The sequence below is a fragment of the Tamandua tetradactyla genome, chromosome 14 (genome assembly GCF_023851605.1).
Source record: "Tamandua tetradactyla isolate mTamTet1 chromosome 14, mTamTet1.pri, whole genome shotgun sequence".
NCBI classification, from domain to species: domain Eukaryota; kingdom Metazoa; phylum Chordata; class Mammalia; order Pilosa; family Myrmecophagidae; genus Tamandua; species Tamandua tetradactyla.
The window spans coordinates 55,693,747-55,719,381 of record NC_135340.1 but is presented as its reverse complement, the minus strand read 5'-3'; the positions used below and the strand labels follow the sequence as shown (position 1 = coordinate 55,719,381).

The following is a 25,635-nucleotide window of genomic DNA, read 5'->3' as shown; positions in this document are numbered from 1 at the left end:
TGGCTTTTCTTAGGGGGCGTATATCCTTTCAAACCAGCACAGACAGAGTTCAAACACCTCGCCCCACTCCCATTGAGTATCAGAATCCTTCTAATATTTGCCATATCACTCTTCTGGAGTGTTAGGACATTAGTATCTCTGATCAGGGTTTTCTCATATCAAAGTAGCTGTCTTCAACTCCTGGGACCCCAATGCTAGGCACATGATCTTGGCAGGCCCTTGCCAAAGGACCCACCACACTTCACAGGCCCCTGCCAAGCTTGCAAAAGGGCAAGATCAGAACAGATGAACAGGCAGGCTTCAGACAGCTGGGAAGGTGGGAACAGATACTTTCCTCCCTTAATTAATGTCCCTATAAATGTCTCTCACACCTGAGCAAGAGCCTCTGTGCTTGACCCCAGCCCTGACCTACCTCCTTGCTGAGGCTGAGTTTGGCTCCTGGTCCAGGAATGAGATAGTGCAATCATGGTAACCAGACTTGCATCCTCCCTTCCCGTCTAGAATGTGCTAGAGCTGAGCGTCTGTGATGAAGACACGGTGACACCAGATGATCATCTCTTGACGGTTCTCTATGACCTTACCAAGCTCTGCTTCCGAAAGAAAACCCACGTGAAGTTCCCACTCAACCAGGAGGTGGGTGCAGATACCCAGACCCCAAGGCCTCCTGCACTGTGAGGAACAGCAGAGCCACTTGGCAGGCTCCTCCGTGTATGCAGCTGAATCAGGAAAAGATGGCACTGCTGATTGAAATCAGCACGATTGCTTATTAGCTGTTGACCTGGTGACAATGACTCAACTTATCTTCATTTGTTTCCTCATCTGTATAATGGGGGTAGTAATACATACCAAACAGGGTCATGAAACCTTAAATGAGAAAACATAAATAAGACACCTATCACCAACCACCACACAAAATGGAGAGGTTGCTTCCCTTTCCCCTTTTCCTTTCCTGAATCCTACTACTGGTATTGCCTCAGGGACAGAGGACAGGTGAGAGTAAAAGAGGGCAAATTTGCAAATCAGGGCTTGAAAGGATGACAGTGTTATAGATCCATTCATTCAACAAATGGGCCAGGCACTGTTCTAAGCACCAGCGACCCATGAGAGAACAAACAGCCCTGCCCTCACGTAACTTACATTTCAGTGGAGAAATCAAGGCCCATTGAGATCATAACTTGCGCAAAGTTACACAGCAAGAGGTGAGTTAAGGGGCTCCTACTCCTAGAAGGTGAGCTTTCTGGAGGCAATATCAGCTCTCCCTTGACCCAGACACTGAGCCCCTTGGGCAGGCAGGAGAGCATTGGAAAGCTGGGGGTAGAAGATGAAAAGGAAATGTCCTGGAGCAGAGGGGTCCATGTGCTGGAGCTGGGGGTCAACTCTATACCCTGACCACCCCCCTGGTGGGGTCAAAGGCTTCCAGCCACAGAGAGGCAGAGGGGGTAATGAGCTAAGAATAGATGCCCCTACTCCATGGCAGCAGGGCAACCTCATGGAAAGGACAGGGACAGGTCTACAGGGGCTCCTGGTCTGCAGAGGTGTGCTGACGGACCTCACAGCTGCTGTCCCTTCCTACCCCCACCAGGGCATGGAAGAACTGGAGGTGGAGTTCCTGCTGGAGGAGAGGTGAGTAGGCCCCAGTCGCACAGGACTTCCCTGAGGTTCTGACCCCAAATAGCTTCTGGGAACAGGTATCTTGGTGCTGGTTCTGCCCTTTAGCAGTCCTGCCCTCTTCCACTCACTCCTGGCACTAACCTCACTGGACTCCTTACTGTGTGTCTGTGTCACTTTAGAGCTTCTAAATATTGTAGGCACCTGGGCCCCAACCCTTGTTACCAGTTCTACTGATCCCCAAGTGAGTCCAAGTTGCGGCCAAATAACCTGCCTCGGTTCCCCTGCACACCCGAGGGTGGCCTCTGGGAAGACTCCCTGCCGCCATGTGAAGGGGGCCTTGTTGAGGTGGAGCTGAGAAAAGGCCAAGGGGTCTCCACCCTGACCCAGAATGGTCAGAACAAATACCTCTGACCCCTGGCCTAAAGCCGAGGCTGCCAGCCCCCTTCAGCCTGCTCTAAACCAGGCCAGGGGAGGTTTGGGCCCCTTCTGAGAGGTTATTATTGCCCATCATTTTTAATTAGGGAAATGACCCTGGAAATATGACTATGCTGGCAGCTCGAGCAGAATTGGGTCTCAGAGGATCGGAAGGGAAAGAAGACAAAGAGAGAAGGAAAGAAGGGACGAGGCAGTGAGGGAGAGGAGAAGGAGGCCACCCAGAGGTCATCGGCCCCTCCTGGGATAGGGTGTCTTGTAAATCCTGAGACTGGGCAGCCACCTCCTCTTTTATCTTCACCGGGCAGAGCTGAGCTCTCCTGTGCTCATGACTGGTCTGGGGCACAGGGAGGTTGTCAGATTCCGTCAGGAGAACCGGCTGCCCACGGGCTCTTGATGTTCTATTTGAGGTGCCTCATTTCCCTCAACAGCTCATGGACAAATTAAAACCAGCTTTATCTGTTTAGCATTGAAGCAAACCTGGAGCTCTTTCTTCTAGTTCTTGATTTGACGGGACTTTCAGGAAACAAAAACTCCCTGGCTGAGTTAGAAAGTGTCCTGCAAAATGAAATAGGTCAGAACTGGTAATAAATCTGGGGACCCAGTCACCTTGGGCTTAATTTTGGTGAACGAGACTATGAACTCCCTAAGGCTAATTGTAAGCTTGGAGATTTATACAGTTGGTTTTTTAACACTGGGAAAATTCGGACATTCACCAGGCACCTGTCTGGCTAGGTCAGAACAGCTTTTTTAAATGCATAAATTAAATAAAGCACAGAATGGGTCGTTTTGGCAACCAGAATTGTTTACAGCCTGATCTAATCGGTGGGATTCAGCTATTTTGTGCAACCTGTTTATCCTTGTAACTCTGCGCAATTGCACGGGTTGGAAGTTATTCTTTCTTTCTTTCTCTTTTTTTTTCTTTTTTTAAAGAAATGGAAATCTCTACTCCTCCTAACTCATAAATCTAATTTTTTTCCTGGACATCCTATTTAAAAATGTATCCAGTTTCCCATTTAACCCCAGTTAATAAAGTGGCTAAAAATAATCGGTAACTCTGGCTTGGCGCTTGACCTGGTAAATACTGTCTTAAAGCTTCATACAAAACATATAGGCTTTCCCGTAAGTGGCCTTTAAGAAAACATGGAAGACAATTCATGTTTGAAAAATGCTAACAGGGTAAAGAAAGCCCGTGTAAAAATGAATCGCGTTTTAAGTGATTCAGTTAAAGGGTTTGGGCCCAAGCATAAGCAAACTAATACTCGATAATAAGGAAGTGGGGGTGAAATATTTTTTTATTATTGTTAAATCATTTTGTGAATGTCCCCCTCAAAAGAAGCTAATGGAATATTTGGCATAAAGGGCATTTGGTGGTTTTATTTTTGTCGGGGGAGGGCGGATTGTCAGAAAATCCCTTTTCTCTCTTATGTTTGACTAAGGAACAAGTGTTGATATGCATTGCATTGGAATACTTATTACCATATGCTCTTATAAGTAACTCATGAAGCAAGAATGACCAATATTCTGATAAATGGCTCTGGGCCACAAAATGGGATAAAATCTTAAATTTATCAAACTTCATCAAATAAAGTTTTATTCTCCCCATTAAAAAAAAATGTATCCAGTTTCCTTTTTGACAATTTACAAACTCACGTTTTTAAGCCAACATATTGCATGAGGAGCAGGAAGCCCATAAGCTATGCTATTGCACTTTTCGACCTTATTTATACTCTTTGTCATCTTAATGAGAAATCAGTCAAGAAGGCTGTAACTGATTGTAGTTCTCATTTTGTCTTTCAGTCCCTCTCCACCTGAGACCCTCATCACCAATGGCGTGCTGGTGGTAACTGTCCTTCCAGCTTCTTTCTCATCTGACTGCTGCTCTCAGGGGAAACAGGCTTCTGGGAGAAAGCACAGGGCCCAGCTTGGACCCTTGCTCCCAACTGAGCCCAGCGGGGAGCAGATGAACTGAGGCCAGCCCAGTGGGATGCAGGCAAGGGTGGGAGCAGAAGCCAGGGCTCTTGCACCTGGAGAGGAGTTAGCTGGGACATCACCTGGCCCGCTACCCCATATCCCTCAAAGATGACCCCTCTTTTTGGGAAGCTCCCAATGAAAAGTGCCCATCAAGGGCAGCCCATTTGCAGACTCAGCCTTGGTCCAGCCAGGGCTGGACCCCCACCCCTCTATAAGCACAATTTCGGTATTAAAGAGATAGTCATAATTCAGCTGTTAGTACAACTATTTCAATTAGGTGCTTTCGATGTCCCGGGCTTCAGGAGAACCCCCTCTCTTCAAAATCAAAGTGTTTAGAAGTTTGTGGTGAATGAATTTGACCTGCGTCTGCTCTGAGAAGGCTGTTTCCTTGAGAGTTCTCACTTTCAAAGCCCAGAGCTGAACATCCTCTCTGTGTATTTTATACCAAACCAGTGAGACTCAGGTTTAAATCTCTGACCCACAGCTGAAAACATGACCCCTAGTGAATGTTGATCGTCAGTCCTAGAGTTTACAGGACGGCTTCATTCTCAGCTATTCCATCTCTGAGCAAGCTGACATGCCTTGATGAGGCTCCAAAAATGCGGTCAGCACCCCCGGAGTGAGCCCGAAGTCAACGCTGCATTGTTTCTCTTTCTTCCTCTCCTCTCATCGGCCTGGAAGAACAAGGGGGCAGCTTGTGCGGAGTCTCAGTAACCCTCCGTTTCTTTGTTCCAGTCACGACAAGTCTCCTGCTTGGAGGTGCATGCAGAATCCAAGAGGCGGAAAAGTGAGCCGATTGCCTCCTCTGTCTGCTTGGCGGGGAGGGAGCTGCTCCTGCCTCCTGTCAACATCGGTCTGTTGGCGCAGGGCTTCCGTGGGCTCAGGGGAGCGAAACACTTGGCTGAGACTCTTCAGAGTCTCCTGGGCCCTTGGGGGCCTGAACCAGGCTGCACGTTAAAGGACACTCACAAGACCCTCGAGGCTTACCAGGCCCTGAGCCCTGGGTGGGTGGCATGGCACAGCGCTGCTCACTCAGCCATGCCGGTCTGCGCGGCTCCCAGGGCCTGATGCAGGCATCAGCCACCCGGGAGGGAGGAAGCCTCAAGCTGTATCCCATGCTTCTAACCACATTATAAATCAGAGAGAGTCACAGCATTTTACAGCTGGGAGGGACCTGAGAGTGCCACAAATATGACACCCCCAACCCCCACCCCATCCCACTCATGCAAGCTTTTCCCAGCCTTATGTCAAGGGAGGAGAGCAGCGAGAGCAGCGCGGCCCCACGGAGATGGGGAGGGAGGACGAGGCCTCCTGTCCCCTTGAACTGACAGTGTGATGAGGGCTGCTTCTCTGCAGTGGAAGGGTAACGTGGGGGCATCTTCCCAAAGCAGAACCAAGGACGACAAGTCCAGAGGACGCTGTCAGCATCTCAGAGCGTTTTCTGGGGACATGCATACTTGTCATTCACACCCCTTGTTAAAGGACTGATTCCTGGACGCTGCCCTGCCCTGGGCTGCGGAAGGAGAATCTCTGTGGGGGCGCCTGGTCCTCAGCATTTTATGCAGGGCCCTAGGTGACTCCAAACCCCATCCCTGGGCACCTGCAGCCAGGCTTCTTGTGGGACCGAGTCGGGGGCGTTGGTGAGAGGCTTCCCAGGACCCACACCTGGGGTTTCAGCCCTCCTGCCCTCTCCTCCAGAGAAGGACCTGCTGGTGACAGTGACCGAGTCCTTCGAGCACACGCTTCGCCTCTCACCCTGCTGCCCAAGCCCAGCCTGCTTCCACCACCCCAAGTACTTTCAGTCCAGTTTGCATGTGGAGCTGCCCAAAAGCAACTGGGACTGCAGGGTATGAGACGTGGCGGTGAGGGGTGGGGGTCGGCGGGGGCTGCCCAAGGAGCCCCCTACCCCTCTCACAGAACCCGCCCATCCTTCCAGCTTTGCTGCTGCAGCCCGCAGGAAACCAGCCCCTTCTGGCAGCCCCTCGACTGCCTCCCCGAGGGCCAGGTGCTCACACGGCCTGTGGTAAGGGCCCAGATGCCAGGGAGTGGGCACTTAGCCTGCAGCTCCAGTGGCAGGGAGATGGGGAGTGCCTGGGGGGGGGGTGCTCCTGAGGGTGGGGACTCGGGGGGGTCTCTCCCAGGCAGGATAGAGGAGTCTCTGGTATGGGGCAGGAGACAGTTCAGCTACAGCCTAGAGCTAGAGGGAGTGTGCAGAGGCTGAGAGGGGCAAGTAGGCCCGGGCGCAGGAGTGAAATCGGGGACAGGCTCCATGGTGAGTCTCCGTTTCTTCGGTGGGGACCCCTTGGCTCGGAATTGTCATCCCTGACAAGCCTCTCATCTCTCGGTTCCCCCAGAATAAGAACTGTGATTTATACATGAAGTCTACAGACTGGTAAGTACCGTCTTTCTGTCCTTCCTGTGACTTATTGGATGCTGTGTGCCCAGGGTAGAGGAAAAGCTGGGGTGCCTAGAGGTCCAGGGACCAGGAGCAGCTTGCTGGTGCCAGAAGAGGAGCTAGGAAATGGAACATAACTTGCCCCTAACTCCCCTCCCCTCTATGCCCCTATCCAGCTCTCAAACCCCCCACCCCCAACTCATAGCTGGGACTCTACTTCCTCCCCAATCACTGTAAATGGAAAGGTATAGGAGACTTAGCAAATCTTTTCTACCTTGTCCCTGAGCTGACCACGTCGGGCGGCAGGGCCCAGGAGAAGGGAGGTGGGCAGCTGGGCAGCAGAGGTGGGGACCAGTGGGGACCCCACCAGCACCCACCCTTTCCCTGCCAGGCCAAATGACCCCTGCATCCTTCTTTCCTTCCCACGCCTGGTACCTCCACCCTTGGCCCACAAGCAGCAACTCCTTCTGGTGCTGCTTCTACTTCCCTCCCCTTCCAGAGAAAGGCTAGGGAATAGGGTTTCTGGTGAAGAGGTGGCATTAACCGACATACATTTTTTCCTCCGTGTTTCTCTGCCCATACCAACAAACAGGGATGGCCTCACATTGGGCCTCCTCCTTACCCATCATTTTTGCCTCTACTGCATTCCAGGTGTGGGACTTGAGAAACTGATAGCACGGACTTCAGTATCTGACCTGGGTTCGAGATCTGCCATTTAACAAAATTTATTTGTAATAATAACTGTATTGAGATATATTCCACATGCTGTAAAATTTACCCTTGTAATGTGCACAACTCAGTGGTTTTCACTATATTCACAGAGTTGTTCAGCCATCACTATTTTTTAATTTCAGAACATTTTGTCAACCCCCTCAAAACACCCATACTCATTAGCAGTCATTCCCCATTTCCTCCCCATTTCCTCCCTCAGACCTAGGCAACCACTAATCTCCTTTTTGTCTCCATGGATTTACGTATTCTGGACATTTCATATAAACAGAATCATACAGCATATGGCCTTTTGTGCCTGGCCCTTTTCACTTAGAATATTTTCAAAAAGTTCATTTATATTGTAACAAGTATCAGAACTTCATTCTTTTCTCTCTCTTTTTTTTTGCATGGGCAGGCACCGGGAACCGAACCCGGGTCTCCTGCACGGCAGGGGAGAACTCTGCCACTGAGCAACCGTGGCCCACCCTTTTGCTGTGCTTTTGATGTCATATCTAAGAAATCATTGCCTAACCCAAGGCCACAAAATTTATGTTATGTTATTGTCTAAGAGTTTTGTAGTTTTAGCTCTTATGTTTAAGTCTATGATTCAATTTGAGTTAATTTTTGTATATGATGTGAGGTAGGAGTCCAATTTCATTGTTTTGCATGTAGACCTCTAGTTGTCCCTGTACCATTTGTTGAAAAGACAATTCTTTTCCCTTTGAATTGTCTTGACACCCATGTCAAAAATCAATTGACCTGGGGTGCAGAGGTAGTTCAGTGGTAGACTTCTCACCTACGATGTCGGGAGACCAGGTGTGATTCCTAGCCTGTGCGCTGCCCAAAAACAAAGCAAACAAACGTTCAACAAATGGTGCTGCAATAATGAGATACTAACATGGAAAAAAATGAAATGTGATCCCCACCATACAGCATACCAAAAAAAAAAAATCAGTTGACCATAACCACCACTTACAATTTGATGAACTCTTTGTCCTTGGACAAATTACTTAACTTCTCTGTCTCAGTTTTTCTCATTTGTAAACTGGGAGCAATAGCAAGAATGCTGTACATCATTGGGTTGCTTGGAGGATCCAGTGAGATAACACATGTAAAGTACTCAATGATGTCTGGCAAGTGAAACAATTGTCAAATGTTAATTTAATATTATTACTATTACTGTATTGTATCTTTCATTCCTTGCTGAGGCCTCTCAGCAGTGTCTGTGGTCCTGTGGCAGATACGGAGGAGACATGGTGGAAGGACCTCCCAGGCCCTGTTCCAAGGAGACATGACCTTGTTAGTGACCCAAGACTCAGTTCGGAAATTCTCAATGTCCGTGGGCCTGGAGCCATTGGGACGCTGGGTCACAGAACACGTGAGGATGTATGTGGGCAGGAGGAGAGTGCTTTCAGTGAAGGCAAAGGCAAGCACAAAGGTTCAAAGTAGGGGCTGCTTCTGAGGGCTCTGAGCACCTGACAGGACCCTTCCAAGAGGTAGCGGGATAGGAGGTTGAAGAGGTCAGGTAGGGTCCCGAATGCTGGGCCAGGACCCTGGACTTGTTCAGGGCAGGGACAGATAAAAAAGTTGGCCAATGTCAGGCATGACATAACAGCTCCCGCCCGCCTGCCTCACAGGTCTGGAGGAATGACACAGTGAAATCCATAGTGTGTAGGGTTTTTGACAACTACACAGACACACAGGAAAAGTATTATCCTGGGAGCAGGTGGTACTTATAGAAGAAGAGCGTGAGCTCTGCAGGACTAAGGACCTTGTCGTCTAGCTCAGAAGAGCCTCCTTGTCCGGAGGGACATGTCAAAGTGGTCCCAGGGCCCTTTGTCACCCATGCCTGGCCTTCAGCTATTGAAAGCACCTGGAGAAGACTTTCTGGGTTTCAGATCTTGTTGAGGAAGCAGAGGGCTCAATGGGCCTCTAATACAAGTACCAACAGTTGTCTCTCGTTTACTGTACTGCCCAAGGCTTTGAGGGCTTTACTGTTATCTCATTTGGTGAAGAAGACCTTGCTGAGAGTTAGATGTGATTAGCCCCATTTTACAGATGAGGAAGCCGAGGTCCCAGGTCACACACGTGGCACATGGTAGAACCAAGATTCAAGCCTAAGGTCCAAGTGACCCTGAAGGCACATCTTCTCCATGGAGATGGAGTCTACGGGCCTGGTCAGCCAGGGTCTTCTCTCCCCACAGCCCCGACATGCTGGATGTGCGGCTGGGCTACAGCCTATGCCAGGCAGAGCTGGAGTTCCTGCAGAAGCGGAAGGTGGTGGTAGCTGAGGCACTCAAGCAGGTGCTGCAACTGGAGGAGGACCTACAGATGGATGAGGTGGGTAGGCTGAACTCTGCCAGCCGAGAGCCAACCTGGGGTCAGTGCCCACTTCTGAGCCGAGTTTGTCCTTCCAACACCATGCCCTGCTAGCTGCCCCCAAGTCCTTCCCTGCCCCAGGAAGACCACAGTACTGCCTTTCTGGTTTGTTCTCACTGCTGAGGTTCTAGATGCCTGGGCGAAAACCATGCTGGATGGAATTCAATTGTATATTCATGGTTCCTATCCCATGCTAAGTGCTCAAGCAACATACAAACACAGAATTTTCACATAACTTCTTTGTTGTCTGGTTCATTGAAAATTTTTCAGAAAAAAATACAGAAAGCATAAAGAAGAAAATAAGAATTGCTCCCAAGAGATAACCATTGTGAGCATTTAGTGAATATTCTTGAATTTGTCTACAGTGTTTTATATATGTAGATAAGAATGATACTCACTGTACATTCCATTGCGTCAACTAGTGTTTGGTTTAGCAGTAGAATTCAATAACTGAACCCATAGCATCATCTTCAATGGTTGCCTTGTACCTCCTAATAGTAGAGATGAGCCATATTTATTTAACCAGGTCCCCGGTTATTTCCAATATTTTAGTATGAAGAGAGAAGGGGAGGGGAAGAGATAGAAGAAAAGAGAGAAAAGAAGGGACCCCAGCTGCTCCTCTCCATCCTTGGGCAGACCCTGAGGTAATTATGTCTCATTTACAGAGACAAAGCAGCTTCCTCTCCCCATCCAAGAAAACATTTTAAGCTCCACTGCCTCCCATATCCCAAAAGCCTTTGGCCCTTCATTCCTCAATTCTCAACTTCCCCAGCTACACATGTACCAACACACCCCCAGACATAACAGCTGTAGGGATCTGGAAGGAAGGAACTCCACTCCCAGGGTTGGTCCCTTCCACCTACATAAGCAGACAAAAGGGGCTTTGTTATAGCCTCTGTCACTTCCCTGGCATGGACGAGGCCCACACTCCCCCGGGCAGCTGGTCAGCCCCCATAGTGGTCACCTTCTGAGGCTGACCACAGCCACAGCAGAGACCTCACGTCACCAGAGGGCTTGCGATTAGGCTTCTGCTGACACAAGTGTCTTACAGTCCCCATTCAAATGAAAACAGAGTAAGTCTTTGCAAAGGGCCCCCCTCCTCCCTCCCCTAATTTTGGGGAAACATATCGTGGGCATCTTGAATCTTCTATCAATCCAGAGCTGACAACCCTGCTCCTTCAAAATTCTTCAAAATTCATTTCTTCCTGCCTTAACAAATTTGGTATACACTGAGCACTGTTCTAGTTTGTTAGCTGCTGGAATGCGATATACCAGGAAGGGAATGGCTTTTAAAATCAGTAATTTAATGAGTTGCTAGTTTACAGTTCTAAGGCCGAGAAAATGTCCCAATTGAAACAAGTCTATAGAAATGTCCACTCAAAGGCATCTGGGAAAAGATACCTTGGTTCAAGAAGGCCAATGAAGTTCAGGGTTTCTCTCTCAAGTGAGATGGCACCTGGCGAACACAGTCAGGGCTTCTGTCTCAGCTGGAAGGGCACATGGCAAACATGGCGTCATCTGTTAGCTTTCTCTCCTGGCTTCCAGTTTCATGAAGCTCCCCGGGAGGTGTTTTCCTTCATCTCTAAAGGTTGCTGACTCGTGGACTCTCTGCTTCATGGTGCTGCAGCATTCTCTGCTCTCTCCAAATCTCCAATCTCCAAAATGTTTCCTCTTTTATAGGACTTCAGAAACTAGTCAAGACCCACCCAAATGGGTGGAGACATGTCACCTAATCCAGTTTAACAACCACTCTTGACTAAATCACATCTCCAGGGAGATGATCTGATTACAGTTTCAAGCATACAGTATTGAATAGGGATTATTCTGCCTTTATGAAATGGGATTTAGATAAAACATGACTTTTCTAGGGGACATACATCCTTTCAAACCAGCACAAGCACCTACCAGGCCTGGGCCTGGCACCCTAACATCAAATCCATCTACAAAGGATGCCAGTTTGCCACCACTGACGGATCTCATACCAGCTAGGTTCTTGAGCAAGCCACCACCCCTCTGGACCGCAGTGTCATCATCTGCTAACCGAGCAGGTTGGAGTCACAGTGCTAAGAACTCTTCCAGCCATTCTATGACGTGCCAAGCCCCATGTTGGGCTTCAGAGCCCTTTACAGACACCAGACACCAACCACTGTGTTTGGAGCTAAGGTCTAATTCTAGACCCACCAGCTCTGTTGGAAAGTGTGTTTAGGTCTCTTAATGATCCCCTGATTCTCTCTCACTCTCTCTCTCCGTGGCCAGCTCCCCCTCCTCCATCAGTCTTTCCAAGCTGCTGTCTGTCATTCCAAGGCTTCTTCCTCCCAGCCTTGTCTCTGGAGCCCTCCCCAACAGACCGCCTCTGTGTGCCCCCAGGTGCCGCTGATAGCCATCATGGCCACGGGCGGTGGAACGAGATCCATGACCTCCATGTACGGCCACCTACTGGGGCTGCAGAAGCTGAACATCTTGAACTGTGCCAGCTACATCACCGGGCTCTCAGGGGCCACCTGGTAAGGAGCCAAGAGCCGCTGTCTGGTGGAGGTCAGAGCAAGTAGCAAAGGCTGGCCTGGGGGCTCTAGCAGAAGCCCCTCCGCCCTTCCAAGTGAGAGTGATTTGGGGCAGCTCAGCCCTTTGTAGTTGTGTGACCTCAGGCATTCAGCTTAACTTCTCTGAGACTCAGTTTCTGCGTCTGTAAAGTGGGGATAAGAAGAGCACTTACTTCACGGGGCTATTGTAAAGGACTCTCCCGGTACTAGGTACAGAGAGCTATTATACGTGGTGGCCATTCCTGACGTTACCATTTCCTGGGGCTGTGGCAAGGACCCAAGAGCGTGGTAGCCAATGACGGGCAAACTGCTGGTGCCACTGACCCCATCCTGCTAGGGGGATGCAGCCACCCACTCTCAGGACTGCTGTGACTGACCAGACCTCAGGCCCACCATGCATCGCCTCTGCCCTCCAAGCTGCTGGGGGCCCCATCTCCCTCCTCCCCACTGCCATCCCTGCTGTGAGACCACAGGAAGGCTGACTTATCCCGGGAGGCACAGTGTCTAGAGCCCATGAAAATGTTTTAATTCCTTTTAAAATTGGAAGAAGAAAAAAAAGAACTTCGAGGTTGAAGAAAGTTTTGTATTTGTTTTTATACAATGCAGTCACAAAATTCAATTTTAATATTTTTTTAATGGAGGAAGGGGTCCACAAAAGTCATAATGCACCCTGGCCTGGGGTGGCAGGGCCCCTGGGACCTCCAAGGCCCTCCAGCCTGGGTTGTGTCTTCTTCTGTCCATGCCTAGGGGCCTTTGAGCCCTCGAGGGTCCACTCTGTGCCTCTCATCCCGGCTCCGTGTGACTCTCATTTGAGTGAGTGGATGTGGACTCACCCGAGGAAAGCCCCAGGGCTCCCAGTGCCGTTCCTCCCTCATCAGGGGCCGGGAGGCTTCAGCCCAGGCAGGGTAGAAGGAAGAGCTGGCAGGTATCAAAGCACCGATGGTGCGCCAAGCAACGTGGTGACTGCTTTCCGCTTTCTGTGGGCCACATGACAAGGCTGTCATCATGCTCGTTTTATAGCTGGGGAAGCAAAGGCACAGAGAGGCAAATCAATTCACCCAGGCTCATTCAGCTAATAAGTGGTAGAACTGGGATTTGAACCCAATCCCTCCGACGCTAAGGTCCACGTCCTCACCCTCCACATAGTAGATGAGGGGGAGGACTTGTTTCCATCAGAGTCTAGGGGCACCCACAACTTCCCGGCCCACAGCTGGACCAGGCAGGGGCCTGGGAGACTTCGGACTCAGCCAGGGCAAGGGCGGGAGGGTGGAGGGTCCCCTGTCCTGGGGAAAGCACTGGGAATTATTCTTATAAAAACAACCATTTTTAATGTTTTTTTAAAGGTTTTTATAAGGATAAAAGCAACAGAAAACATTATGGAAAGCAGAGAGCTTTTGCCTTTAAGAAATCTGACCATTTCTTAAAAACACCCTCAGCTTCTGCTTCATTGTGAGGACAGATTAGATAGTGAATTATCGAAGGGGGCAGCAGAATAGGCTTGGATCCATTAGAAGCTGTGAAACCCCTACTTTCACTAACCATGCCAGGTGTTGTTCTATCCACTTTACATCCTTCACAAGGACTCTATGAGGTAGCTACTATCATAATTCTCCCCATTCCACAGATATGGAAATTGAGGGGTAGAGAGGGTAAGTAACTTGCCCAAGATCCCAGAGCTAGTATTGGTGGAGCCTGGTTTTGAACCCAGGAAGATGTGCTCCGGAATTCTCATTCTTAACCAATATGTCATGCCTGGCACAGGATAGGCACTCAAGGAATAGTAGCAACTTTGATTATGTGTGATAATGTTCAATGCTCCCCACTGAAAGCCTCTCTCCTTCTAGCTCTTCTCCTGGCAGCTTAGGGCTGCTGACGAGCCCGCCTTCTCTCCCACCAGGCTCCAGGCTGGACTGGATCAGGGCTGGGTCAGCTCACATCAGCCATGCCTGTCTCTTTGCAGGACCATGGCCACCTTGTACCAAGACCCTGACTGGTCCTCCAAAAACCTGGAGCCTGCCATCTTCGAGGCCCGGAGGCACGTGGTCAAGGACAAGATGCCCTCCCTGTTCCCAGACCAGCTCCTCAAAGCCAAGGAGGAGCTCCGGCAACGCAGCCAGGAAGGCTACAAGGTCACCTTAACAGACTTCTGGGGCCTGCTGATCGAGGCGTGTCTGGGGGACGCGGTAAGTGCTCAGGTCCTCCTGGGCCCCACCTTGCCCCAGCCGATATCCAGGCAAGTCAGCTGCTCCTGGACCGACACTGCCACAGAAGGGAGCCCCGTTAGACCTGCAGACGTATCTTCAGGCTGTAAGAACCATGAGGGGCTCAAATGCGCGGTGGGTGAAGATGGTGGGACTGTCTCCACACAAATCCTTTAGAGGATGGCCAAGACCCTCATGTTGGGGGTGGCTTAGGTACAACCCTGCGGAGGCACAGCATGTCCTCTGGGACACAGATGCCAAGATGATTTTAAGCATGGAAAAATTCTATTAGAGGAAATGCCTGTGAGAAAAATGAGGAAGATGCTGGGAATGTGGGAGAGACATCCGTCTGTGAGACGAGTCTGACTCCCAGCGGGGGAGAGAGGAAATAAACGTTGGGTGGAAGCTTCCTAGACTGTTGTGTGGTCTAAGGGAGGTTTGGCAAAGTCCTGGGAGAGTCCTCTAGCCAGAGCTGGCCATCAGAGTAGTCCCAGATCTCCCAAAATGGGCCTGCCTCGCTACCCCTGCCGCACTCAGTCACGGACTGGGAGCAGACCACGGGAAGCATAGCTTCAGCACAAGCTCAGCGATGGACTGCAGAGTGCAGTGGCTGGGGGCCCTTGTTCAGCTGCCGTAGCTGGGAGTCTGCAGGGCTCTTGCTCGTGGCCACCACAGAGGGCATGGGGCCGATGAGGTTCCTTCCTGCTCTGAGATCCAGTGAGCAACACGTGCGCAACAAGAGGACCAGCCTGTGTTGGGACCCAGCTGCCGTGAGACCCATGTAGGATATGGTAAAGCAGTGGGATCCCCACAGGATATTATGATCCTGGACATCAGAGTGAGCTCAGCCAACACCTGGACCCTTTAGGATGCACGGGTCCCAGAGAGAAACCAACGTTGTCCCTTGCTTATCAGAACTTCCCACCTAACTTCTAACAGCCCGTGGTTGTCTGCCCCATTCTCAAAGGCCCCTGCAGAGCTCTTAATGCCAGAACGAGGAGGGGCAGCAAATTATTTTCTAGTATGTCCCCTCTTTCAGGAAACCCCAAACCCAGACAATTTAAGCAACCAGAGATGACCTGAACACCATCTTCAATATTCATTCAATTCCCCCTGATCATTCTTTCAGCAAAATTAAGTACATCTTACATGCCAGGAACTGTGCTGGACAAGGGGATTCAGACATGAATTGGGCATGATTTCCAGCTCGAGGTGCTCACAGTTTCTGATGGATCCAACCCTATTCTGCCGCCCCCTTCGATAATTCACTATCTAATCTGTCCTCACGGTGAAGCAGAAGCTGAGGGTGTTTTTAGAATGGGATTTAAAGTCTGGCCCTGTTCCTTACTATCTGTTTAATGGGGATTACATGAATGAGTGGCAGTTAATATTTTTAAAAATAGTAGGGCCCATGGGATGAAGCAGAAAGGCCCATCGCTTCTCTATGAGAAGTCTGGCATTACCTGAGGTCTGGTGTGGGGAGGAGCCGGTTGCCAGTGAAGCTCTGATCCAGCCCAGAGCCGATGTTGGGAGGTCTCTGCTCTTCCACTCTAGACAGGGCAGGAGCCTCTTTCCCTCAGGCCCCTGCACAATGAGGGTGCACGGGGGTCTTCCCCAAGTTTGTGGGTGCTCCACTTTCAGGACAGTCAGTTCCAGGGTGCCCAGATCTCTGGACCCAGGTATACCTTTCAAGGGAGGCCTCAGAGTTGCTCAGCCCACATGTTTATCGTCCCACACAAGTTCCATGGACTGTCACCTGCAGGCCAGAGCCCAGACCACTAGACCTCCATTCTACGTCTGGAAGGTGGCCTGTGACCCAGGCTGGTCTGCAGGGCTGGACAGCCTGATGACACAGTACAAGCACTGTAAGAGCACGCACTCAGGGAGCCCTCGGCTGCCATCTAGTGCCCTGGTTTCTAAGAAGGAAGGGAGGGAGGAACCCACCCCCATCCCCAAACATAATTGTACAAGGGAGCCCAACAGGTCAAGCAGAAGAAAGTAAAGCTGCTCTTGTTTGCATGGAGGGAAGATGATGGGAACAGAGAAGGACATGGCTGGCCTCTCCAACCCCTGACCCTCATCCTCCGCCTCAAAACTCCAAGGGACCCTGGGACTCTGAGGGATACCCCTAAGCCACAGATGCAGTCCCACCGCCCTCGTCTATAGAGAAGGGGCCAAAGCTGGCCGCCTGGGATGGCAGATAGCCCAGGGGTGCGTGGCGCTTTCTGTGGTTACACTTAAGAGTGAGGTTGACTGGTATCAAACATGCAGGGCAGCCAGGCCTTGCACGGTGCCCTGGGGCATTGAGGGGCCAGAAACTAGCCTCCTGGGGCCCAGATGTTGACCTCGTTCTGTGCTGCCCTCCGGCTTGCTTGCCTGTCTCTTCTCTTTAACCGTTTCTTTTTCCTGCAGAAAAACAAATGCAAACTGTCAGAGCAGCGAGCTGCTCTGTGCCGGGGCCAGAACCCGCTGCCCATCTACCTCACCATCAATGTCAAGGACGATGTAAGCAACCAGGATTTCAGAGGTAACACTGGTGCTGGTGATTCACCCAGGGGCCCTTCTCGGTGGGCAAAGACATCCAGCACCCCCAGACCACCCCACCCCACCCCTCTTCTGCCCCCCAGCCGCATCCAAAGACTGTGCAGACAGCGGAAGGGATCCGCCCTGCTTCACGTGGGGAGTGGGGGGTGGGGGCTGGGAGGTGGGGGGGGCAGGCAGGTCGCGGGGCTTCTTGGGTGTGTATTTGATGGGACAGGGGAAAATAAAGGTCAGGGAAGCAATCCAGGGAATTTCTGAAGCGACCCACAGAAAGGGACTCCCGATACCTGCTTGCTTTGGGGATAGTTTTGAGCCCCATTTATCAGACTTTGAAGAGTAAAGGAGTCGTGCAGGCTGCAAAGCTTCAGCCTTCCCTGGCCCGCAGAAAGAGCGCGTCCCGAGCCGACAGCGCCCCCGTGTGGCCGAGGGTGGGGGTCCAGGCTCCCCGGCGCTCAGGGGCCAGGGCCAATCCAGCGCGCAGACGAGGAGGGACGGCTCTCCCCGGTCCGGGACTGACCCTCAGCCCTGCTTCCTCCTGCGCAGAGTGGTGCGAATTCTCCCCCTACGAGGTGGGACTGCAGAAGTACGGAGCCTTCATCCCCGCCGAGCTCTTTGGCTCCGAGTTCTTCATGGGGCGGCTGATGAAGAGGATTCCCGAGTCCCAGATGTGCTACATGCTAGGTGCCTCCTGGCTGGGGGGCTGTCCTGGGCGTCGTGCCCCGTGCTGGGCAGGTGCCGCCTTGGGGTTAGAGGACTTGCAGGAAGGCAGACCAGATTCCCGCAGGATCTTGTCCCAGGTACCAGGGCTGGTCTGGGGCCACCCCTTGAACATGGGACCCATCTAGCATTTGCCGGCATCACTGCATCCCTGGAGACTCTCCTGAATCCAACCTCAGACAGGGCTCAAGGACGGCTCCAATCTCCCTGTGGTCCCTTGGGCCCAGGGGACCTCAGCCGCTAGGGACCAAAGAGGGCTCTTCCAATAGCCTGGCCTCCAGGGGCCTCTCTGGGTCAGCTCAGAACTGGCCTGGGAGTGGCAGGCTGAGATCACAGCTTCTGTAACTCCCTCGCTCCAGCACGAGGCGGGCAGCCAAGTGGCTGCTTCCAGGGACCTGCCCCAGGCCCTGGGATTCCAGGGGTCAGAGGGGACCACGGGGTGAAGGGCAGGGTCCCTGGGGAAGCCTAGCCCAGCTCCCTGCCCTTCCCTCCCTGATCCTTCAGAAGCCAGGTCCACTGAGGGCAGGGGCCTGTCCCGGCAGTGTCCCCTGTTATGGTTCTCCCCTCCAGGGTCGGAATTATATCTATCAGAGGGACAACCTCAAAAAACAGACCCATCTTTTTAGCCTCAACAGCAATTATGCTGTATTTAAACTAAGTATTCAGCACCCACCACCCCTCCTTTTATCTCACTCCAGCCCATCCCGGAAGACTCATTTCAAGCCCCATTTCCTCTGTGGAGCCTGCCTTTAAGCCCCCAGCCCACTGTGGCCTCCCCTTCCTCTGAGCACATATGCTGTTGGTCCCCTCCAATCTTTTGACAGGTGGTGCAGAGAGCTGCAGTTAAGACACATGGGTTTGAACCCTGGCTTCTCGTTTATTAGCTTTGCAAAGTAGGTCAAATTACTTAACCTCTCTAAGCCTCAGTTTTCTCATCTGTAAATTGGGCTTCCAAGTAAAACCTACTTTATAGAGGATCAAATGGGTTAATGTATGTGAAAGATCTCATAGGAGTGTTCTTATTAATGTATGACATTAGAAAAATCATTGTAAGAGATAGCATTACATTTACTGAGTGCTCGCCACATGCCAGGCACTCTCCTAAATCCTTTAGGTGCATTGCCTTATGTTAGTGGTGAAGCCTGGACTTGAACTTGAAACTGACACCTTCCACATGAGTCCCTGTTGGGGCTGTGTCCTGCACATGCTCTTCCAGCATTGAGGGAGAGGGAAGAGCTGAGGCCCAGGAGTGAGCAGATGTGTGTGTCCAGCAGACACCAGCTGCACAGTGGGGAGAGGGAAACCGAGGTCTGTCCCAGCCTCTGGGCAGCCTGACTTGGAGGGGGACCAGGGCCAAGGCAGAACCAGACAGCGTTGGGGTGGGCCCCGGGCTCTTGGGCCAGCCCCTGTCTCTAAGACGTCACCCTTCCCACCCCCCCCACCCCCGCTCCCTAGGTTTGTGGAGCAGCATCTTCTCCCTGAACCTGCTGGATGCCTGGAATCTGTCCCACACCTCGGAGGAGTTTTTCCACAGGTGGACCCGAGAGAAAGTGGACGACATAGGTGGGTGACCCTGTGGCTGCCCCTCATGGTTGGGTCGTCGGGAAGGGTCATGAGCTGAGGGCCAGTCTGACCTGCCACACGGCTCAGCGTTGTCCCTCAGGCCCACAGAGATGGGAAGGGGCGATAGAATCTTAGCTGCGTGGAGAGGAGGGTGAATGCAGGAGGAGACGCCCGTGCTAAGGCCCAGCCGTGAGCCTAGAGGGCAGCTCTGGCCTGGTTGGGGGGAAGTGTGGAGCCAGTGTGAAGGGGATGCGACAGAGCTGGCACGGTGCCCAAGGGAGTCAATGAGGGCAGGGTCTGTAAGCACAGTCGAAGGTCCTTCTTCTTGACTCCCTGTCCTGCCTGGGACTCCTCCTTGCCTGCCATGCCTCCCTCTCCGTCTCTACTACCCCCTTCCTGCTCGCTGCCTCACCTGGGTCCCGCAGCCTCCAAGGGCAGGACCGGACCAGGCAAGGGAGGCGTGAACTCCACTTACAGTAGCTGGCCCCGGAGGCCAGGCAGCCATGCAGTGCTTCACCGGGCAGTCTGGGGCACCCGCCCTCTTAGGACCTGCTTCCCCCTCCCCCTTTCCCCTGCAGAAGATGACCAGCTCCTGCCCGAAATCCCCAAATGTGAGGCCAACGTCCTGGAGACCGCAGTGGTGACTCCAGGGTCGTGGCTGTCCAATACTTTCCGGGAGATCCTCACCTACCGGTCCTTCGCGTCTCAGTTCCACAACTTCCTGCGGGGGCTGCAGCCGCACACCGACTACCTCCAGAACGGCCAGTTCTGCAAGTGGAAAGGTACCCGGCCTGGGCTGCTCCCATGGCTGCCTCTGCTCGGAGCGGGGAGAAGTGAAAAACCCAGGCTGCCACCGAGAAGGGATGGGACCTCCTCTGACCGTGTTAGCTGGGTCAGGTGGCAGACACCCCTACAGTGTATTCCAGTTTGGTGGTGTCCTAACGGGGAGCAGTGTGGGTATTTAATGAAATGAATCTGCACAACCGGTGGGGGGACTCTCTGCAGCAGGGCTGCGGGGGCGCCTTTTACAGAGACTCCGTGTGAATGGTGCCCCCTGGAGTTGGGCAGGGATGGCGCAGCTCAAGCCCCCTCCACGTGCTAAGTAGCAGAACCAGCCTAAACCATGTTACTTCTTCCCCTCTCTCCATCCCTCTAAGACTCTGAGGTTGGCTTCCCACCTTCTTTGGCATTTTATTTGGCCACAGCCTGCAAAATGGTTGCTTGAGCCTGGCCTAATGATCCTCGCCAGCTGGGGCAAAGGCAGCTGGCTCTGAGCCCAGGGTTTGCCCTAATTTATAGGACAGTTTTAAGCCCCTGCTACCCCCGCAAGCTCTGTGACTGGGTTGTAGTTGCTAAAACCCTGAGATAATGCTTCAGCCCCTCCCCTCTGCACCCCTAGAGGGGCGCTGGGACTCACCGGGAGAGCCCTGGCCAGAACAGCCTGGCCCAGGTCGAGGGGGGCAGGGGCCTCCATCCCCACCAGGGACCCCGACCATCGCTGAGACCAGGGTGCTCTGGCGTGTGGGTCACCAGAAGCCCTGACTTTCAGACACAGTGCTCGACGGTTTCCCAAACCAGCTGACCCAGTCTGCAAAGCACTTGTGCCTTCTGGACACTGCGTTCTTTGTCAACTCCAGTTACCCACCCCTCCTGAGGCCAGAGAGAAGAACCGACGTCATCATCCACCTCAATTACTGTGCAGGGTCCCAGACAAAGGCAAGTGCGGCAGAGAGAGGCCCCACCTGGGCAGGGGCGCTGGCAGCCTCTTCCAAGGCCGGCTTGTGCATCGGGACCGGAGAACTCAGGCACTTCCACTGGCTGTGCCAGGCGAACCACGTGCACCCCCAAAGGGCTCCACACTTGGCGACAGAGAAACTCCAGCAGCAGGGCTGCCATGCGGGATGCGAGATTTGACTTCCAAACTTCAGGGGAGGTGGCCAGCTGGCCCTCACTACAGGGTGGGGCTTTAAAAAGACGCACTAAGCAAATTCCTATTTTATACTTAGATTAAGCGTTTACCATATTTGGCTATTATTCAGCAAACATGGGGGGGTGGAAGGAGTTTTTAAAAATAACCTTCAGAGAACCCAGTCCATTCTAAAGCTTTGTACCACATTTCAAGAGTTTGGAATACCTATTTTTAAAATAATCACACACCTCTCCCTCTATGAGGGTATCCATTACGCCACATAATTACACTGAAGATCCTGGGCCAGAGGTTTTTATTTATTTTTATTTACTTTTGGAAAGTTCTGGTCCTTTTTAAGGGAAAGAGGCTAGCTGAGGGGATGGGGGCGTTCTAGTTTATCCTGGCATATCCTAAAGCCGGGAAAGGGGAGTGTAGCTCAACTCTAAGGATGACAACAACGTGACGTAAGTTGGTAGGAGACATGGCAGTGCCCTTTCCCACACGTTCTCTCATCTGCTCTTTATACCAACTCCTTGAGATAAACACCACAGCTGCTATTTCCCCATGTTATAGGTGAGGAAACTGATGCCCAGAGAGGTTACATGATTTGCTTAAGGTCACACAGCCAGAGAGCAGGGAACAAGGGCAGAACCAAGAGGATTCTGACCCTCTGAGTCCAGTGCTCTTTCTGTTCCATCAGTTTTCTAAAGACACTCTTTCAACATCCCTTCCAGCCTGGGAGTGTCCAAAGCCCATGCACGTCTCACAGGGGCCTGGTCCACCCACGGCTCCTGGGCTGCTGTTGCATCTACCCAGGTCTGTGTCTCGGTGAACCATCACTGAAAGGGCTCTGTCCATTTTACTTCTGCATAAAGCTTGCAGATGGACATGCACCAACCCATTCGCTGCCCCAGGCTCTTCATCCTGACCGGCTTTATTCTAAAAGTAACACAAATAAGCAAAGTAGTTGGGGACTTAAGTTATCAGCTACAGAAATCAGGAAGCTAGACCTAACAGCTCTGTGTTTCCTGTTCCCCCACACTTATGCATGTCCTCCTGTGATATTCTAGCCCATGAAACAAACCTGTGAGTACTGCACCGCGCAGAACATCCCCTTCCCCAAATACGAGCTGCAAGACGATGATGAGAATCTCAAGGAATGCTACCTGATGGAGAACCCCCAGGAGCCCGATGCCCCCATTGTGGTCTTCCTGCCGCTCATCAATGACACCTTCCAGAAGTACAAGGCCCCAGGTAAGCTTGTGGTTCCCAGGCCCCAATGACAGTGCCTGTTTTGAGACTTGTAAAGTCTCTTCTGATAGTGCTGATGAGGAAGCCTGGCTTAGCTCCAGCGTGAGCCAACTTCGGCTTTGGCAAGGCAGAAAAGACTACCTCCAAACTCACCCCCGGCTCATTTATTCATGCAACATTTATTGTAATCCAACTGTGTGTCAGGCACCGTGCTTGGTCCGGGGGCAATTCTAAGATGGATAAGGTGCATCCCGGTCCTAGGTGTGTGTGCATATGTGCATGTGTGAGTGTGCATAGGTGAGTGTGGGTGTGTCCATGAGTGTGCACGCATAACTGCATAGGTGACTGCATGCATGAGTGTGTGTGTGTGTGTGCACGTTTGCATGTGTGTGTACGTTTGCATGTGTGTGTGTCTGCATGTGCAGGGGTAGGCCACAGGGAGACATTCAGACGCAAGGCATTACAGCCTAACCTCACAAGGGTCTGCAGTGAGTCCGTCTGCTCCCTCCCAGGTGTGGAGAGGAGCCCCGAGGAGCTGGAGCAGGGTCAGGTTGACATTTATGGCCCCAAAACGCCCTACGCCACCAAGGAGCTGACGTACACAGAGGCGGCCTTCAACAAGCTGGTGAAACTCACGGAGTACAACATCCTCAACAACAAGGACAAGCTCCTGCAGGCCTTGCGCCTGGCAGTGGAGAAGAGGAAGCGACTCAAGAGCCAGTGTCCCTCCTAAGCCCTAGGGAGCCCGACAGCCCCCGTGTCTGCATCTGCTGTGGGAACGGAGCCCACAGCCCTGACCGGCCCACGCGTATCTGGCTTGGCTTTCTGGCAGGTGGTGCCTGATGGCCTGGGCTTCCTATCAGAAAATTAAAATATTTAAGATGTTGAGGGAGACAGAGAGACAAAGGAAAAAACAAAGGGATGCACTGGGATTTTACATTCATTGGAATTTTTAAAAACCCTTCCCTGCAGGAAGGGCAATCGGATAGCCACAGACTCCCACCAGCGCCTCCCATGGGAAGGTAAAATCATGGTCTGAGCATGAGGCTGGTTTCTCAGAAACCTTGGACCCAGAGCGGGAGCTCAAAGGTCCAGCAGCCCTCCTCTCTCTCCATCTTCTCTGCTTTCTCCCCTGGTGGGCCTAGAACACTCGCAAAGCACTCTGGGAAAACTTTTTTTAATTTAAGGCAATTGTATTCTTGTGATTTTTATAAGCAATTATATTTTGTGATTTTTATTTTTATGCATCAGGATAACAATAGGAAGCCTGATAGAAAATCTAGATGGAGTTCTGGAAACCTTCTGGTCTCTTCAACCTCAAAGCCCAACAGGGGCTGAGTTTCAGTGGCGCCTCTCAGCACCCAGGGCCTGGTAATCCACGTGATCCTGGGCAGCCAAAAGCAATAGCAGGCCAGGCGAAGCCCAAACCTTGCCGCTCAGCAGAGAGCTTTGGGCACATGAAGGTCAAGGGAGTCAGAAGCCAGGGCTTGGTGGGCGATGCTGCCCAGTGCTGCCCCCACGAGGCTCACAAAGAAACTGCTCCAGAAGCACTCGTTTCTCAGCTCTCTTACTACCTACCCTACATCTCTGGTTCCAAGATGGGATTATTTATTTTTAAATGTGATTCCTTTTATTTATCATATAAACACTGTGACTGGTACATTCCAATTCTTGGGGAATCACCCAGACAAGAAGAAACTAGAAAGGATTAACCCAGAAAGGACTAGCTTAACCCCCTGAGGAAGAGGCCCATCCTTGCAGATGGGTTCCCGGTGAATCTCTGGGGAAGTCCTGGGACACAGAGAAGGTCAGTCAAGGTCACCAGGGCTCCCATCAGGCTGGGAACTTAACTAAAGAAATGTGCACCCTGAGCCCTCGAGGTAACCAAGCTGATGAAAGGTGCAACCAGAAGGCAGGTGACCAACCTAAAACCCAGTAAACCTGGAAATCCTGGTGCCCTTTGTGGGCCATGGAGCTCCTCAAGCAGTCCTTTTGTTGTTAAGAGACACTATTGACAGGTGCCAAAAGTTTTTAAAAGTCAGTCTCTGATTTACATTCTTGTTCCTCAAAGTGTGGTTCGGAGCTGGTTAGAAATACAAAATCTCAGGCCCCACCCCAGTCCTGCAGAAGCAAAATCTGAATTTTAAAGAGCTCCCCCCCTCCCCTGGGTGGTGCCTATGCACGTTAAGGTTGGAGAAGCTCCGGTTTATGCCACTTCCTCACAGAAGCTCAGTTAGCATGAAGCAATCAACTCCCTCGAGCCACTGATGAACTGAGCTTCTGGATCTAAAAAATTGGTCCCCTATCAGTAATGCCAATGCCAACCTGGGACGTCACCCCCACCCCCACCACCAAAGCTGCCAGCTCACAGAGCGTCCACACTTTGGCTCCTCTTCTTTCTGACTGAAAAAAAAAACTAAAAAATGAGCCCTCCTTAAATTTTCTAAGAGTGAGCCCAGCCAGAGGATGTTTGCTGTAAGGGGGAAGACAGCCACACCTTGAATTCATCAGACTATGTAATAAGAGGTTTATAAGATCACTGTATTATATGAACATGGAATAAAATGATCACATGGGCAAATGCTCTTGACTCATCTGCTTTCATTATCTGATGCAGCAAAACATACAAAACTCCTGCCCTCACCCAAGCCCCAGCTTCCTAATTCCTCTTCTCCCAGACTTCCTGCTCACCGTTGCCAGAGTGTCATTCCCAAGAGGCCACATTCACCTCACCCCTTCTCTCCTCAAAAGTCTTCCTTTCCCATGGCAGGGGTGCCACTTTCTGGAGGTGAGAGCTCCTCTGTTTTTCTGAAAGCCATCACTAAGCAGTGGAGCATCTCCTCGTGCTAACCCACGCTGTCTCCAGCTCAGACGTTTTTCAGGAAGCATTGAGTGAAAGGAAGGAAAGGCAGCAAGCACCTTCTGAGCTCCTACTTTGTGCACAGCAGTCTGTGTGGTCTCCAGAAACTTTGATTTTAGTTGGCAGCAAAAAACATACACGAAAAGTTAAGTAGTGAATTAGCTACTAAAACAGTGCTGGAGATGTCATAAAGCAGGAGACGAGTAAAGGGCAAAAGGACAGAAGTGTCATCGGCTCTGAGAAGGGGATGCACAGTTTCCCAGAGCGGTCAGGGGGATGCTCCCTCCTCAGGTACCCTGCTCTATGACCTATAAACGTGATTTTATAGCAAATGTAAATTAAATCCTACCCTCCCCATCTACCACCTTTCCTTCCCCAGAGAGCCACCCAGCCCAGTCCCCCAGTCCCATAGCAGATGCTTTTTGCTCCTACCTCTCCATGAAAACACTTCTCCCAAGGTCACCGATGTCCTCCTAATTGCCAGATGCACTGAGCCAAATGAAACTGGCCCTGTACAGGCCTTATCTTACTCAATTGTTCTGGGCATTTGG

General features: G+C 51.6%; 1 protein-coding gene and 1 long non-coding RNA gene across 2 annotated transcripts in view; one reads left to right on the top strand and one right to left on the bottom strand.

Moving 5' to 3' along the window:
• PLA2G4E (phospholipase A2 group IVE) overlaps positions 1-24,796 on the top strand; it is a 38,160-nt gene extending 13,364 nt beyond the window's left edge. The window contains exons 4-20 of the mRNA XM_077127550.1: positions 502-633; positions 1,583-1,623; positions 3,844-3,886; positions 4,753-4,804; positions 5,716-5,864; positions 5,954-6,040; positions 6,372-6,409; positions 9,328-9,463; positions 11,870-12,006; positions 14,003-14,225; positions 16,656-16,770; positions 17,328-17,465; positions 18,957-19,064; positions 19,643-19,846; positions 20,614-20,780; positions 22,044-22,227; positions 22,737-24,796. Coding sequence (XP_076983665.1) covers positions 502-633; positions 1,583-1,623; positions 3,844-3,886; positions 4,753-4,804; positions 5,716-5,864; positions 5,954-6,040; positions 6,372-6,409; positions 9,328-9,463; positions 11,870-12,006; positions 14,003-14,225; positions 16,656-16,770; positions 17,328-17,465; positions 18,957-19,064; positions 19,643-19,846; positions 20,614-20,780; positions 22,044-22,227; positions 22,737-22,957 — 2,175 coding nt within the window. The 3' untranslated portion in view covers positions 22,958-24,796. The remainder of the gene's footprint in view (positions 1-501; positions 634-1,582; positions 1,624-3,843; positions 3,887-4,752; positions 4,805-5,715; positions 5,865-5,953; positions 6,041-6,371; positions 6,410-9,327; positions 9,464-11,869; positions 12,007-14,002; positions 14,226-16,655; positions 16,771-17,327; positions 17,466-18,956; positions 19,065-19,642; positions 19,847-20,613; positions 20,781-22,043; positions 22,228-22,736) is intronic.
• Positions 12,657-25,619, bottom strand: LOC143655968 (uncharacterized). The gene is made up of 2 exons (XR_013162351.1): positions 25,517-25,619; positions 12,657-13,062 (listed from the first exon to the last, which is right to left on the bottom strand). It is a non-coding gene; the product is annotated as an uncharacterized LOC143655968 (long non-coding RNA).
• Between the last annotated feature and the right edge of the window lie 16 nt (positions 25,620-25,635).